The 11999-nt window shown below is 47.2% G+C and overlaps 1 protein-coding gene across 2 annotated transcripts in view; it reads right to left on the bottom strand.

Moving 5' to 3' along the window:
* Window positions 1-2380: 2380 nt before the first annotated feature.
* LOC147679802 (histone H2A.V-like) overlaps window positions 2381-11999 on the bottom strand; it is a 171541-nt gene continuing 161922 nt past the window's right edge. Inside the window, exon 6 of one of the 2 annotated variants that reach the window (XM_086944754.1) lies at window positions 2381-2778. In XM_086944754.1, coding sequence (XP_086800880.1) covers window positions 2717-2778 — 62 coding nt within the window. In that variant the 3' untranslated portion in view covers window positions 2381-2716. The remainder of the gene's footprint in view (window positions 2779-11999) is intronic. The other variant, XM_086944755.1, reaches the window with a different exon arrangement.

Raw genomic sequence — 11999 nt, 5'->3', positions numbered from 1 at the left:
GTTCTGCATTCTGTCCATCAACTGGTGTTTTTGCAATTTTCACCCCGAGTGGGACGGGTATGCTCAGACGTGAGTCCCAGGCTCTCCACACCACTGGAGTCAAGCTATCCAGGCTGAATGAAGGCTGATAGCCAGAAACCGGTCCTTGGATGCTTGATTCCGGTCCCGGAAAGACATGGCTTGGCAGTTTGGGCTGGACTGTTCCCATGAGGCACAGGGTCAAGGCTGATTTGCATATGGCCATGTCTGAACTGGGGTGGTATGGAGTGCAAAAAAACGATGGATTTAGGCCCAGATCTCTGTACTGGGGTGAATGTATGGCATTGTTCTGCATTCTGTCCATCAACTGTTGTTTTTGCAAAAGTTTTGGATAAATGTGGCACATTCCTGCTCTTTCCCTGTGACGCAGGGCAGTGCAGCAAGGCGACTTGCTACGCTGCCCTGCGCTTCAGAATTCCTAAATATGGCCCCTATGTTTGTCATTTAATCACAAAGAGAGGGACGGATGCTTGGTAGGTCCAACATATAAGTTAAAGACAACGTGTATGCTGTTCCTAGGGGGTTGGAAGGAGGGAGGGGGTACCAGGCCATGTCGGTGAGAAGTTGTCTGTAGGTGCTTTGCAGGACCCAACCCCCTAGGAACAGTATACTCTTTGTCTTTAACCTATGCTTGTCATACCACTAAAAGCACAGGCTGAAAATGTCATGAACTGCAAGGACCAGAATGCAATATAGTACCTCTTCTGGGGTTCCAGCCGTGTGGCGCCACAGAATCTTGTTGATGCTCCTCAGGGAGCAGAACTTGACCTGATGAGACAGAAGCAGCATTTCAGGTACCCCAAATCTGAACTGCTGCCTCCTGTTGAAGATGGGCAAACGCCCAGAAAGATATGTCAAGAATAAACCGAAATGCTAGCAGTGCCTGCACCAACACATGGTGAACACTTCCTAGCTTCTGAGTTACTGAAAATATCGTACACTGTACAGTCGTGAACCTTTGCTACGATGCGTGCAGTGTGCTCCCTCCCCCACTGTACTGTTATAGCTCCTCTGGGACTGATAACGCTGCCAACACTTGGACGCGCCTGCGCACTTCGGAGTGGTAATTAACCAAATGAAATACAAGCAATGTTTCTAGCACCTCGATTCTAAACTGCTATTTCCTGTAGAAGATAAACAATCACCAGAAACACATGTTCGGGGATGCATAGAAATACAAGCACTGGCTTTAGCACTTAAGAGTGAACACTTCCTAACTAGTGAGTTGTTAAAAATAGGAACTGCAATTACCAGAATGCAATGGGGAACATTTGTTGTGGTGCCAGCAGTGTGCCCACCCCCTCTGTATTGTAAAATGGAATAGAGACATGCCTGCTGGCAATGCCGCTGATTGAAAACATGGCACGGGAGCAAGTAATTTGCATTACCTCAGAAGGGGTGGTACACCAGGAGATTTTCTACCACCGTCTAACTAGGATGACCATGCTCTGACTTCCTACTGCCTCGTCCAGGTTGGTGGACCCCTGATATGGAAGATGAGAGGCTGAAAGGTAAGACCGTTACCTATGCAGGGGGGATTCTTACACTGCTGGCGCTTTAGAAGGGTGCTCCCAACATTAACACACGCTTCCATTAATGAACAGTCAATGTTGAACAAGTAAAAGTCCTTCATGCCACTTTTTTAAATGTTGATCAGGGTTCAGGAGTAGGGTGCTACCTGCCTAAAAGCGCCTCACCACCTCATCAGAGGTAGCAAGCGCCATATAAATGCAAAACCTTCCCTCTTCTATTCCTCCACTATTCTTTCAATCCAACTAACAGACTAATATGTCCACTGATCAAATAAATGTCCTATTTCCCTATACTAATTACCCTCTAATCCTGTTTGGTTTCCAGAGTGGCATGCTACCCACTGAAAAAGCGATTCGACGCCTACTCAGGGGTAGTAAGCGCTATATAAATACAATTCCAATGTTGATACCTTAATTCTGGGAGACTCAAGAAGGTATAAGGTTGGATCCTGAGCCATCTTGCTGTGCTTAGACCAAGAGTCAGAGGAACAGATAACTCTACTAAGGGAGGAGCATGAGAGTTTTACAAACAGGCTCAGCTACTGCAACAGGAGAGACCTTTGTGTGCCCCTCATTGACCAGGAAAGCATGTCCTCCCAAATATCAGCCCTCAACTACCGGGAACACAATCGATATAAACATTAGATGAAGATGCAGGCTTCAACAACCTCTGGTAGCTGCCATGTCAGAGGCAGGGCAGGATGTCATGTCTGTGAAAACTCTCCACCAGCAAATCATATCTGAAGCACAGCAAGGCCTGCTGAGCTGTTCATCCCCCAGAGATAAATTACATGGGACAAATCTGGTTATCATTTTGTATGCTTTTTAATGCTAATATGTTGAAAGTATCCGTATATACACTTCAGAGATTTGTAAAAAGTGGTTTATTAGTTCCATTTTGTATACAAACAAATGGGATAATGTTAATCAATAAAAATACACATATTGCTGCCAAATGGCTCAAGGGTCCTTTTGTATGACCCTAAAACATACAAAAGACTTTTTCTGCAGTCGTTTGCCTTTGAATGTGGTTGTTTTAAAAATCCAGACATGCACACATCCCCATTGTTCTTGCATTCAGGAACAGCACAGTGGGGATGGAAGGAGGACGCAAGAAGACAGATTTTCGGTGCACTCGCCAGGACCTATGCTGTTTTCTGCTGTCCTTTCTTTGCGAGCAGAGCTTTGTGAATGTGAGGGATCACCCCTAAGAAAACGAGAGAGAAATGCATTATAAACAAAAGTACAGAGAAATGGGCAAAGCAGAGCCAAGCCGTCCAACCTGTGCTAAGCAAAGATGTTCTTTCAGACTTTTCTAAACCTCTTATTACAGGACAGCATGCAACCTCGGAAGACAATGTTGCGCTCATTTCATAGCTGTGTTGCAAATGTTCAATAGACGGGGAAACATTGGTCCTACCTGTAATGATGTTGATGCAAAGTGCCCAGTGACCAAACTGGTCAGGCACTAGGACCGGCCCGAGTGAGGGACGAGGGCAGGCGGAAAGGGAGGAGCTGGGGGACCAAAGAGGCAGTTAGGCGTTGGTCCTACATGAGGAAGGAAGGAAATAAAGGAGCTGAGACATTGATCTGTGTCTTCGTCCAGTCTGTGGGAATAAACAACACTACAACTGGCGACGAAGGTGTCCTTTCCCCATGCGGCTAATTCGGCACCCAGAGGTCATCGACCCACCTGGAGCTCACCCCACGTCAGGAGGTTCGAGCGCGTTGCCAAAAAAAAAGCTCCCACCGAGTGCCCACCTCGGCGGCGGAAGCACGCTACTGAAAGCGCCCACCGAGTGCCTACCTTGGCGGCGGAAGCGCGTTGCCGAAAACGCCCACCGAGTGCCCACCTCGGCGGCGGAAGAGTGTTAACCAAAGCGCCTACCGAGTGCCCACCTCGGCGGCGGAAGCGCGCTACCAAAAGCGCACACCAAGTGCCCACCTCGGCGGCGGAAGCGTGTGGCCAAGGAGAACGCCCACCGAGTGCCCACCTCGGCAGCGGAAGAGAAAGAAAGCTGCCCTACTTGATCGTGACTCAAGCGGTGGATCCTGGCTGCGGTGAGTGAAAACGCCGATTAACTGGGTCCCCGGTGAAGAAACAAAGAAAAACGGACGAAATCTCGCTAGAAACGAGATTCCCGGGCAGCCATCTTGGAGTCAGGCAGCATTGACCAATCCCCTGCGAGGGATCGTCAGCGGCCATTTTGAAGTCAGGCGAAGAGCTTGAAACAGCAAACAAGCACTGGCAAACAACAAACAAGCACTGTCGAGTGCATAAGAAGCATCAAACAAGCACTGGCGAGTGCAACAGAAGCAAAAATAAAGCCCTGGTAAATGCAATAGGGACGCCAAACAAGCACTGGCAAGTGCAACGAAGTAACAAACAAGCACTGGCAAGTGCAAGAGAGACAGCAAACAAGCACTGACAAGTGCAACAGAAGTATCAAACAAGCACTGGCGAGTGCAACAGGGACAAGAATAAAGCACTGGTAAGTGCAATAAAGACACCAAACAAGCACTGGCAAGTGCAACAGAAAGTGAATTAAGCCCGTGAAAGGAGTCAAGAACCACAAGTGTACAATGCCCGACCCAGCCCCCACAAGCATAATGAGAGCCTCATTTCTGCGCAGGCCCGAGCCCCTCGTTTTTGAATCTGGCGGGAGCATGGGTCCGCGATGGCAAGAATGGATAGAAGATTTTGAGGTATTCATGAAAGCATCCAAGGTGACAGACCCCGAAGAGCGACTGTTTGCTCTCAAGAACCTAATTGGCAGGGAAGGTGGACGAATCATAAAAGAACTGCCAGAAGAGTAATCTGAATCATACGACAAAGTACGTGAAGCATTAGACCGCAAGTTCCTACACAAAAGGAACGTCGACTTTGAGCGGTACACGTTCAACCTGGCCGCACAAGAGAGAGGTGAACAAATGGGGGCGTTCGTAACACGTCTCAGATGACTGGCGAAACACTGTGATTTTGACAAATTCTCAACTGAAGACGCCCTGCGACTAAGAGTCATTGAAGGTTGTCTCTCCGAACCACTGAGACACAAGTTGCTCAAAAGAAGCTACGCGTTGGACGAGATCGTAGAGATGAAGAGAGTGGATAAACAAGCTGATGAACATGCGAAGAGAATCGAATCCGGGAAAAGTGAGGGACGGGAACAAATATTCAGGACGCAGTCTCGACAAGTGCACGGACGATCTCCACCACAAGTGCATTCTTCCAGATCCAAGAGACATCGCCACAGGTCAAGCAAAGAACACAAAAACACGAGTCATCAGAAGGGACGATCAGACAGACAACTCAAATGCTACAGATGCGGGTATGATTTCCCGCATGCAGATGCATGCCCAGCACTAGGACAACAATGTCGGAAGTGTGATAGAGACAACCATTTTGAAAGCATGTGTGGAGCAGTACCAAAGAATGAACACAGGGGAAGGCACAGGCAACACCAGCCTTCAAACAGTCGTAATCACGTCAGAGCAGTCCAGGATAGACGAGACTCATCAACTGGGTCGTCACAATCCAGCTGCCACTCCTGCAGGACATGTCAATCTCGGCGGTCGTCATCAAGAGAATCTCGATTGCAATCACACATCTTTCAACACCGGAAGGAATACATCTATTCTGTAGCCGACCCTGATCAGTTTAAAAAGTACCAAAGGCTGGACATCAGAGTTGGCTCTCACCCCACCAAGTTTGTGCTAGATAGTGGGGGAACACTAAACTACTTACCAGTAACGGAATACTGACGCATGAAACCACCGCCAAGGCTGGAAGACGCCCATGTACAAGTGTACACGTGGATGTTAAAGGAGCCACTAACGTGTCTGGGGAAGTTCGCGACCAAACTGTCATACCAAGATCACACAGTATCGGCCTACATCCATGTCATCGAAGGCCCCGAAGCTGACAGCCTCCTGATATTAGCCACTGCAGAACGATTGAAATTGGTGAGTCTCCTATTCAGAGTCACTGACAAACCAGCGCTCATCCAGAAATTTCCGAAGCTTTTTCAGGGCCTGGGAAAAATGAAGAACTGCCAAGTAAAATTGCATATAAACGAATAAATCACACCGGTGGCACAACACCACCGAAAGATCCCGTTCCACCTACAAGAAGCCATGGAGAAGGAACTACAAGACCTGCTAGAAGCGGATATCATTGAGAGAACAGATGGGCCAATGCCATGGGTCTCCCCAGTCGTGGTAGTCCCAAAGAAAGGAGAAACCAGCCGAGTCCGTCTGTGTGTGGATATGAGAGCGCCCAACACGGCAATAGAGAGAGAGAGACATCCAGGTCCTCACATCAGTGACATGATCACTTCACTCAACGGAGCCAAAATATTTTCAAAACTAGACCTCAATAAAGGATACCATCAGTTAGAACTACACGAAAGGTCGAGATACATCACAACATTCTCGACACACCTCGGACTATTCAGATACAAAAGACTAAGCTTTGGGGTGTCACCAGCAGCGAAAATATTCCAAGAGGCCATAAGAAGAACAATACATCACATTCCACAGGTCCTAAACTATAGCGATGACATTCTCGTCTATGGAGCAACGCCTCAAGAACACAACAAGGCACTGGATCAGGTCTGCCAAGCGCTGATGGAAGCCAACCTCACACTCAACCAAGACAAGTGTGAACTTCATAAACCAACACTAACACTTTTCGGACACATCTTCTCTGGAAGTGGCATGAAACCAGACCCAGAAAAAGTTGCAGCGCTAAACGACACACCAAGCCCGGAGGACTAGGTGATGTACAATCATTTCTAGGCATGGCCAGCTACTGCTCCAGATACATACCTGACTATGCCACGCTAAGCTACCCGCTAAGGATGCTCACAAAACAAGGACAGCCCTTCCAGTGGTCCACTCAATGTGAAGGGGCATTTCGAGAGATCAAGAGGACTGTAGAGTCAGCAAAGAACCTGGCCTACTTCGATCCGAAACGAAAGACAGAAATCACGGTGGATGCCAGTCCTGTAGGACTAGGAGCGATCCTCGCTCAATATGACAGAGAAGAAGACAGACGACACATAGTAGCATACGCCAGCAGAAGTCTGACAGACACGGAAAGAGCCTATTCACAGCCGGAAAAAGAAAGCTTGGCTGTTGTCTGGGCGTGCGAACACTTCCATATCTTCATCTTTGGAAAGCATTTCACACTAGTAACTGACCACCAAGCCTTGACCACAATCTTTGGTAACCCGCGAGCAAAAATGCCACCGAGAATAGAACGATGGGGCCTACGGCTCCAAGAATACACTTACAGCATAATTCACAAGTCAGGAAAAGATGCAAACCCCGCGGACTACATGTCCCGGCACCCCACCAAGTCCAGCAAACCAGAACAATCGATTACGAAGTGAATACATTCACTTCGTAATGGATCAAGCGAGGCCTCCAGCTGTTCCACTGGAAGCCATTTGTGAAGCGACGCAAACGGATGCCATCCTGCAAGAGGTGAAACGTCTGATCCAAACTAACAGCTGGAGACACACGAAAAGCAATGAACAAAAAAAAACACGAGATGGCGGCATTCAAACATGTACACGAAGAACTGTCGATAGACGAAAATGGTCTCATCTTACGAGACACCAGAATAGTGATCCCACGACAACTCAGACAAGGGGTCATCCACCTGGCACATGAGGGGCACAGGGGCATAGTAGCCACAAAAAGAGCACTCTGTGAAAGAGTCTGGTTCCCAACACTAGACCTGATGGTGGAGACGACCCTGAAGGACTGTCCGCAATGTCAACTGGTAAGTCGTTCAGATCCCTCTGCACTACTACAAATGTCTCCACTACCAGAGGGCGTCTGGCAACACATTGCCATTGACGTCTTTGGGCCAATCAAATCGGGCCAATACGTCCTGGCCATCATGGACAAATACTCCCGATTCCCCATCGCACAAATGTGCACATCCACGAAAGCATCGAGTGTCATACCGATCCTAGAGGAGGTCTTTGCCGCATTGGGCCTTCCCCTAGTGGTGAAGTCAGACAATGGGCCTCCTTTCAACAGCCATGACTTTGCTGACTTTGCCGGGCACCTCGACTTCACACACCGCAAGATCACACCACTATGGCCACAGGCCAACGGAATGATCGAACGTTTCATGGCCACGATCAAGAAGACCATCCAGCAAGCAGAACTCACTGGAAAGAGCCTTCAGACAGCACTCAACGAGGTATTGCGAGCGTACCGCAATATGCCTCATTCCACCACAGGCAAATGTCCTGCCACTCTCATGCTAGGACGCCCAGTGTGCACCAGAATACCAATGATGAGTATGGCAGGGCGCGAACTGTATTTCGACTCTGATCATGAGGAGATCGCGGCCAGAGACAAGATAAAGAAGGAAAGGATGAAGGACTATGCCGATGAGCGACGTCATGCTACTCCCCCTCAATCCAAGAGGGAGACTGGGTGCTGGCATGACAAGAGCAGCACAAAAAGACTGATTGCCGATACCATGAGGTTCCACTCAAAGTGATCCACCAAAAAGGAACCATGATCACTGCAGAGACCGACGGAAAAAGACTTACTAGGAATGTGACGTACTTCAAAAAGTGCGGACCCAATGTCAAAGAGCTACTGACGAACCGAAACTGGAGCCAGGAGACCCAGAGACACTGCCAACTCACAGTAAACGCGACGTCACGCCCCAGACGTGTGATTACGAAACCGTCTCGCTTTATTGAAGAATTCTAAAGACAATAACTTGCTGTTTTGCTGTGGTGTATATTATTTTGTTTTCTTTTATTCACAGAGGGCGGAGATGTAATGATGTTGATGCAAAGTGCCCAGTGACCAAACTGGTCAGGCACTAGGACCGGCCCGAGTGAGGGACGAGGGCGGGCGGAAAGGGAGGAGCTGGGGGACCAAAGAGGCAGTTAGCTATTGGTCCTACATGAGGAAGGAAGGAAATAAAGGAGCTGAGACATTGATCTGTGCCTGGGTCCAGTCTGTGGGAATAAACGACACTACACTATTTTTACTAAGGGCCTAATTATGAATTTGAAAGTCCAACGGACTGCCCTACCCACGGTGGCGGTGTGGCTACTGCCGCACCGGCGGACAGTCTGCCGTATTCCGAGTTGGGCATGACGCAGCGGCAAATAGACCGCCATGGGTCTGCTGCTACCACCAGGGATCCAAAATCCCAAGTGGCCTTGCATCAGTCTGAGGCCCGCAATATGAAGGCGGTGCCGCTGTGGCACCACCAAGCATATTACGAATTTCCTCACCACCACAATTTTCATGGCGGTGAGTCCGCCATGAAAAGGGTGGCGGTGAGAAAACTAAGGGGGCACTGTGCTTCAGGGCCCAGAGATGCATACAGGGGGGCACATGTGCCCCCCATCTGCATGCACCCCCCAGTTCTTGCTTGGCATGGACTTCACAGTCCATGCCATGCAGGAACACACTTTGGTGGTTCCGAGGTGATGCCTTTCTAAGGTTCACATATGAGCCTTAGCATGGCACTGCCATGGGACCGCCAAGGCAGGACTGCCTGACCTGTATTCTGGTTAGAATCCAGCAGACTGTATTAGTACGGGTTTGGTTATGTAGCAGCGGGGCTCTGTCGTGGCCCACTTCCACACTGCCAAACTCGTAATCAGGCCCTAGGTCCGAAAAAGCTAGCTAGAACATTTTAATATATGACCAGTTATCTTAATAAAGCAATCAGGAATGTAGCAGCACATCTGGGGTAAGAACTGATGGCCAGGGCCGTGGGTGTTGTAAATGTCTCTGATCGAGTTCAGTGGAAGAAAGACTAGGATTGGTTACTGTGAGAAGAAACAACACCCTCTGCCCCAATGCTATGCATACTCCTTTTTTTGTCTTTGGTAAATCTATTTTAATTTATATTATTGTAAAATCAAAGGTGGAAAGAGGCGAAGAAAATGCAAAATACTTGGTGGTGTGTGCCTGCAGGGTGTGTTAGAAGGTGAACAGAAAGCTGGAGCGCCATGAAAAGGACCTTTTTCCACCAACCAATCAAATTCAATATTTTTCTCCCTCTGTTCTTCACCTTCCTTTCTTAGATTCAGGGGTGTATGGGGAGGCTGAAGGCCTGACGCTCAAAATGGATTCCTGAGCAACAATGAGTGTCGCTGATTGGTAGACGTCCAGAGCTGCACTGCAAAGGCTCATTCTGGTAAATTCGGAAGTGACAGAAGGAAGTTTAACTTTCTTACAATGCTACCCCTCCATTGGAGGAAGCTTCATGACAATCATGAATACTGAATAGCGTCAACTTCCAGCGACATCCCAGGATACTTTACAAGAGAAAGGTTGTTTCTTTTTAAATAAAAGAAAAGCAGCTAGAGTCAAAACTTGACATGGCAGATGACTCTCTAATTCTCCCTATCACCACAGCTACTTTTTAAATAAAGAAAAATGAAAAGAGGCGTGCAAACAAACGTGTGTTTTCTTTACATAGAGAGAAAAGCTGCATTGTGTGTTTAAGGACCAAAGCTAACCATGCTGATGCTGATCCTGAAGACAGAGTTTTGCATTTTACTCGTAGTTATTTGGAAGCTTTTTTCAGGTTTCTAGATTAATTGTGGAGGTCCAACTGTATTTGAAATTATTCATGTGGTTAACATTACCACTGAAATGTATACCAGAGTAATAAATATACAGTAACATTATAATAACTCAAAAAAGTAAGTAAGACATACCGGGGTGACATTTGCGAACCCTTACCAGAGGACGAACCAATTTCATCTGATGAGGAATGGGAGGATGATTAGCGTTCCTAAGGAGAGGTTAAGTGGGGGCAGGGGTAGGGACGGTGGGAGAATGTGGGAGTCGGGAGGGATGAAGCGGAGGGGCAGACAAGGCCAGTACCCCGTAGGAATTTCCATGTACATCTATCATTAATACCAACTAGTGTGTGTGACCTTGCAGACCTAAATGCGGAGTAATTTATCTGAAATTTTGCACGGCACAAATTCACTTTAGCACGTGACGACCTACCTGTGATTTCTTTGTTGATTTTTTACGTTGTTTATTGTTGAAAAAACTAAAAACCAAACCTACTCAAATTAGAACATTACTTATGAACAATGCGCCTTCACTAAAGTGCGAATTACCTAAAACACGGAATCAGCAACCAGTATACAGACTTTTCCATTAATGAGGCTATTTCAGTACTGGTGTGGCGGCCGGCCCGTTGGGTTGTAGGCCAGATGCTGTGTACGACTACAAGGAGCAATAAAGGTTTTGGAAAAAAAAAAAAAAAAAAAAAAAAAAGTAAGTAAGTAAGTAATATTTTTCTAAAGGGCGTGAATGCTGAGGCGTCTTAGCGCTAATAAGTGCTATCACTAATCAAGAGACCAGGAGACATACTTCAAACCCTGGAAACAAAGAGCCACCTCTTCAGGGATTTTCTAAAGACCAACCTGCTTGTTTGAGACTTCAGTGGGAATGGCATGGTGTTCCACAGCTTACCGGTCAAGTGGAAAAAACTTCTGCCCCCCCAGTCCTCCAATATGGCTTCTTGGCCTTGTGGATGACCACCAATCAGGCGGTGGATGATCTTCAGTCACATTGAGGGACAAGCCACCTAAGTGACTTCTGAAAGATGGAAGGGGCCGCATTATGGAGGGTCTTGTGTATGATACATAAGGTCTTACATTTTACAATAGCCTGGACAGGCAGCCAGTGTAGGTTCCTAATACTATTTGATATGGGCTTAAAGTTTGGAATTTTTAATAATAAGCGGGCCACCCCATTCTGCAGAGACTGGAGCTTCAACCGCAAACGCTTTTGTGCTCCCAGATAAAGAGCATTACAGTAGTCTGTCTTCAATAGAACCAAGGCAACTATTACTGTTTTTTGTAAGTCTAATGGTATGAATGGAAAGATCTTTTTTTTTTTTTTTTTTTTAATCTTCAAGGTATAAAAAACAAGAAGATGTAATATGATTGATCTGTTCTGAGAAACACAATTGATCTTCGAACATTACTCCCAGATTTTTTACTTTTCGAACTGGGGATGGGTATGGCTCAGAGATGACCGCCCACCATGAATTGTTCCGAAAAGAGTTTACAAACGTGACTAGTGAATAAGAAAAAGTCACTTACCTTTGATAAAGATCTTTCTGGATACAATATCTACCTGCATATTTCTCACCTGTTATATATCCCCTGGCACCAGACTGGATCTGGGAACTTTTTAGAGCTCTCCATCAGCGGTAGGGGTGCAGGCTCTGTCTTGGCACTGCAAGTGACACCAGGATGACGTCACTAGAGTATTATAAAGCCCACCCCTGCGCACTGCGGTCAGTTCACTACTTGCTTTACTGTGCCCTTAGAGGCAGAGACGAGGAAGTGACATCAATTTTAAGGTAATCCACTGCTCCAAGCTAACATCAAATCTTATTTCTGT

The sequence above is a fragment of the Lissotriton vulgaris genome, chromosome 11 (assembly GCF_964263255.1).
Source record: "Lissotriton vulgaris chromosome 11, aLisVul1.2, whole genome shotgun sequence".
Taxonomy (NCBI): Eukaryota; Metazoa; Chordata; class Amphibia; order Caudata; family Salamandridae; genus Lissotriton; species Lissotriton vulgaris.
The sequence above is the reverse complement of the archived record's forward strand: the minus strand, read 5'-3'. Positions and strand labels throughout refer to the sequence as shown.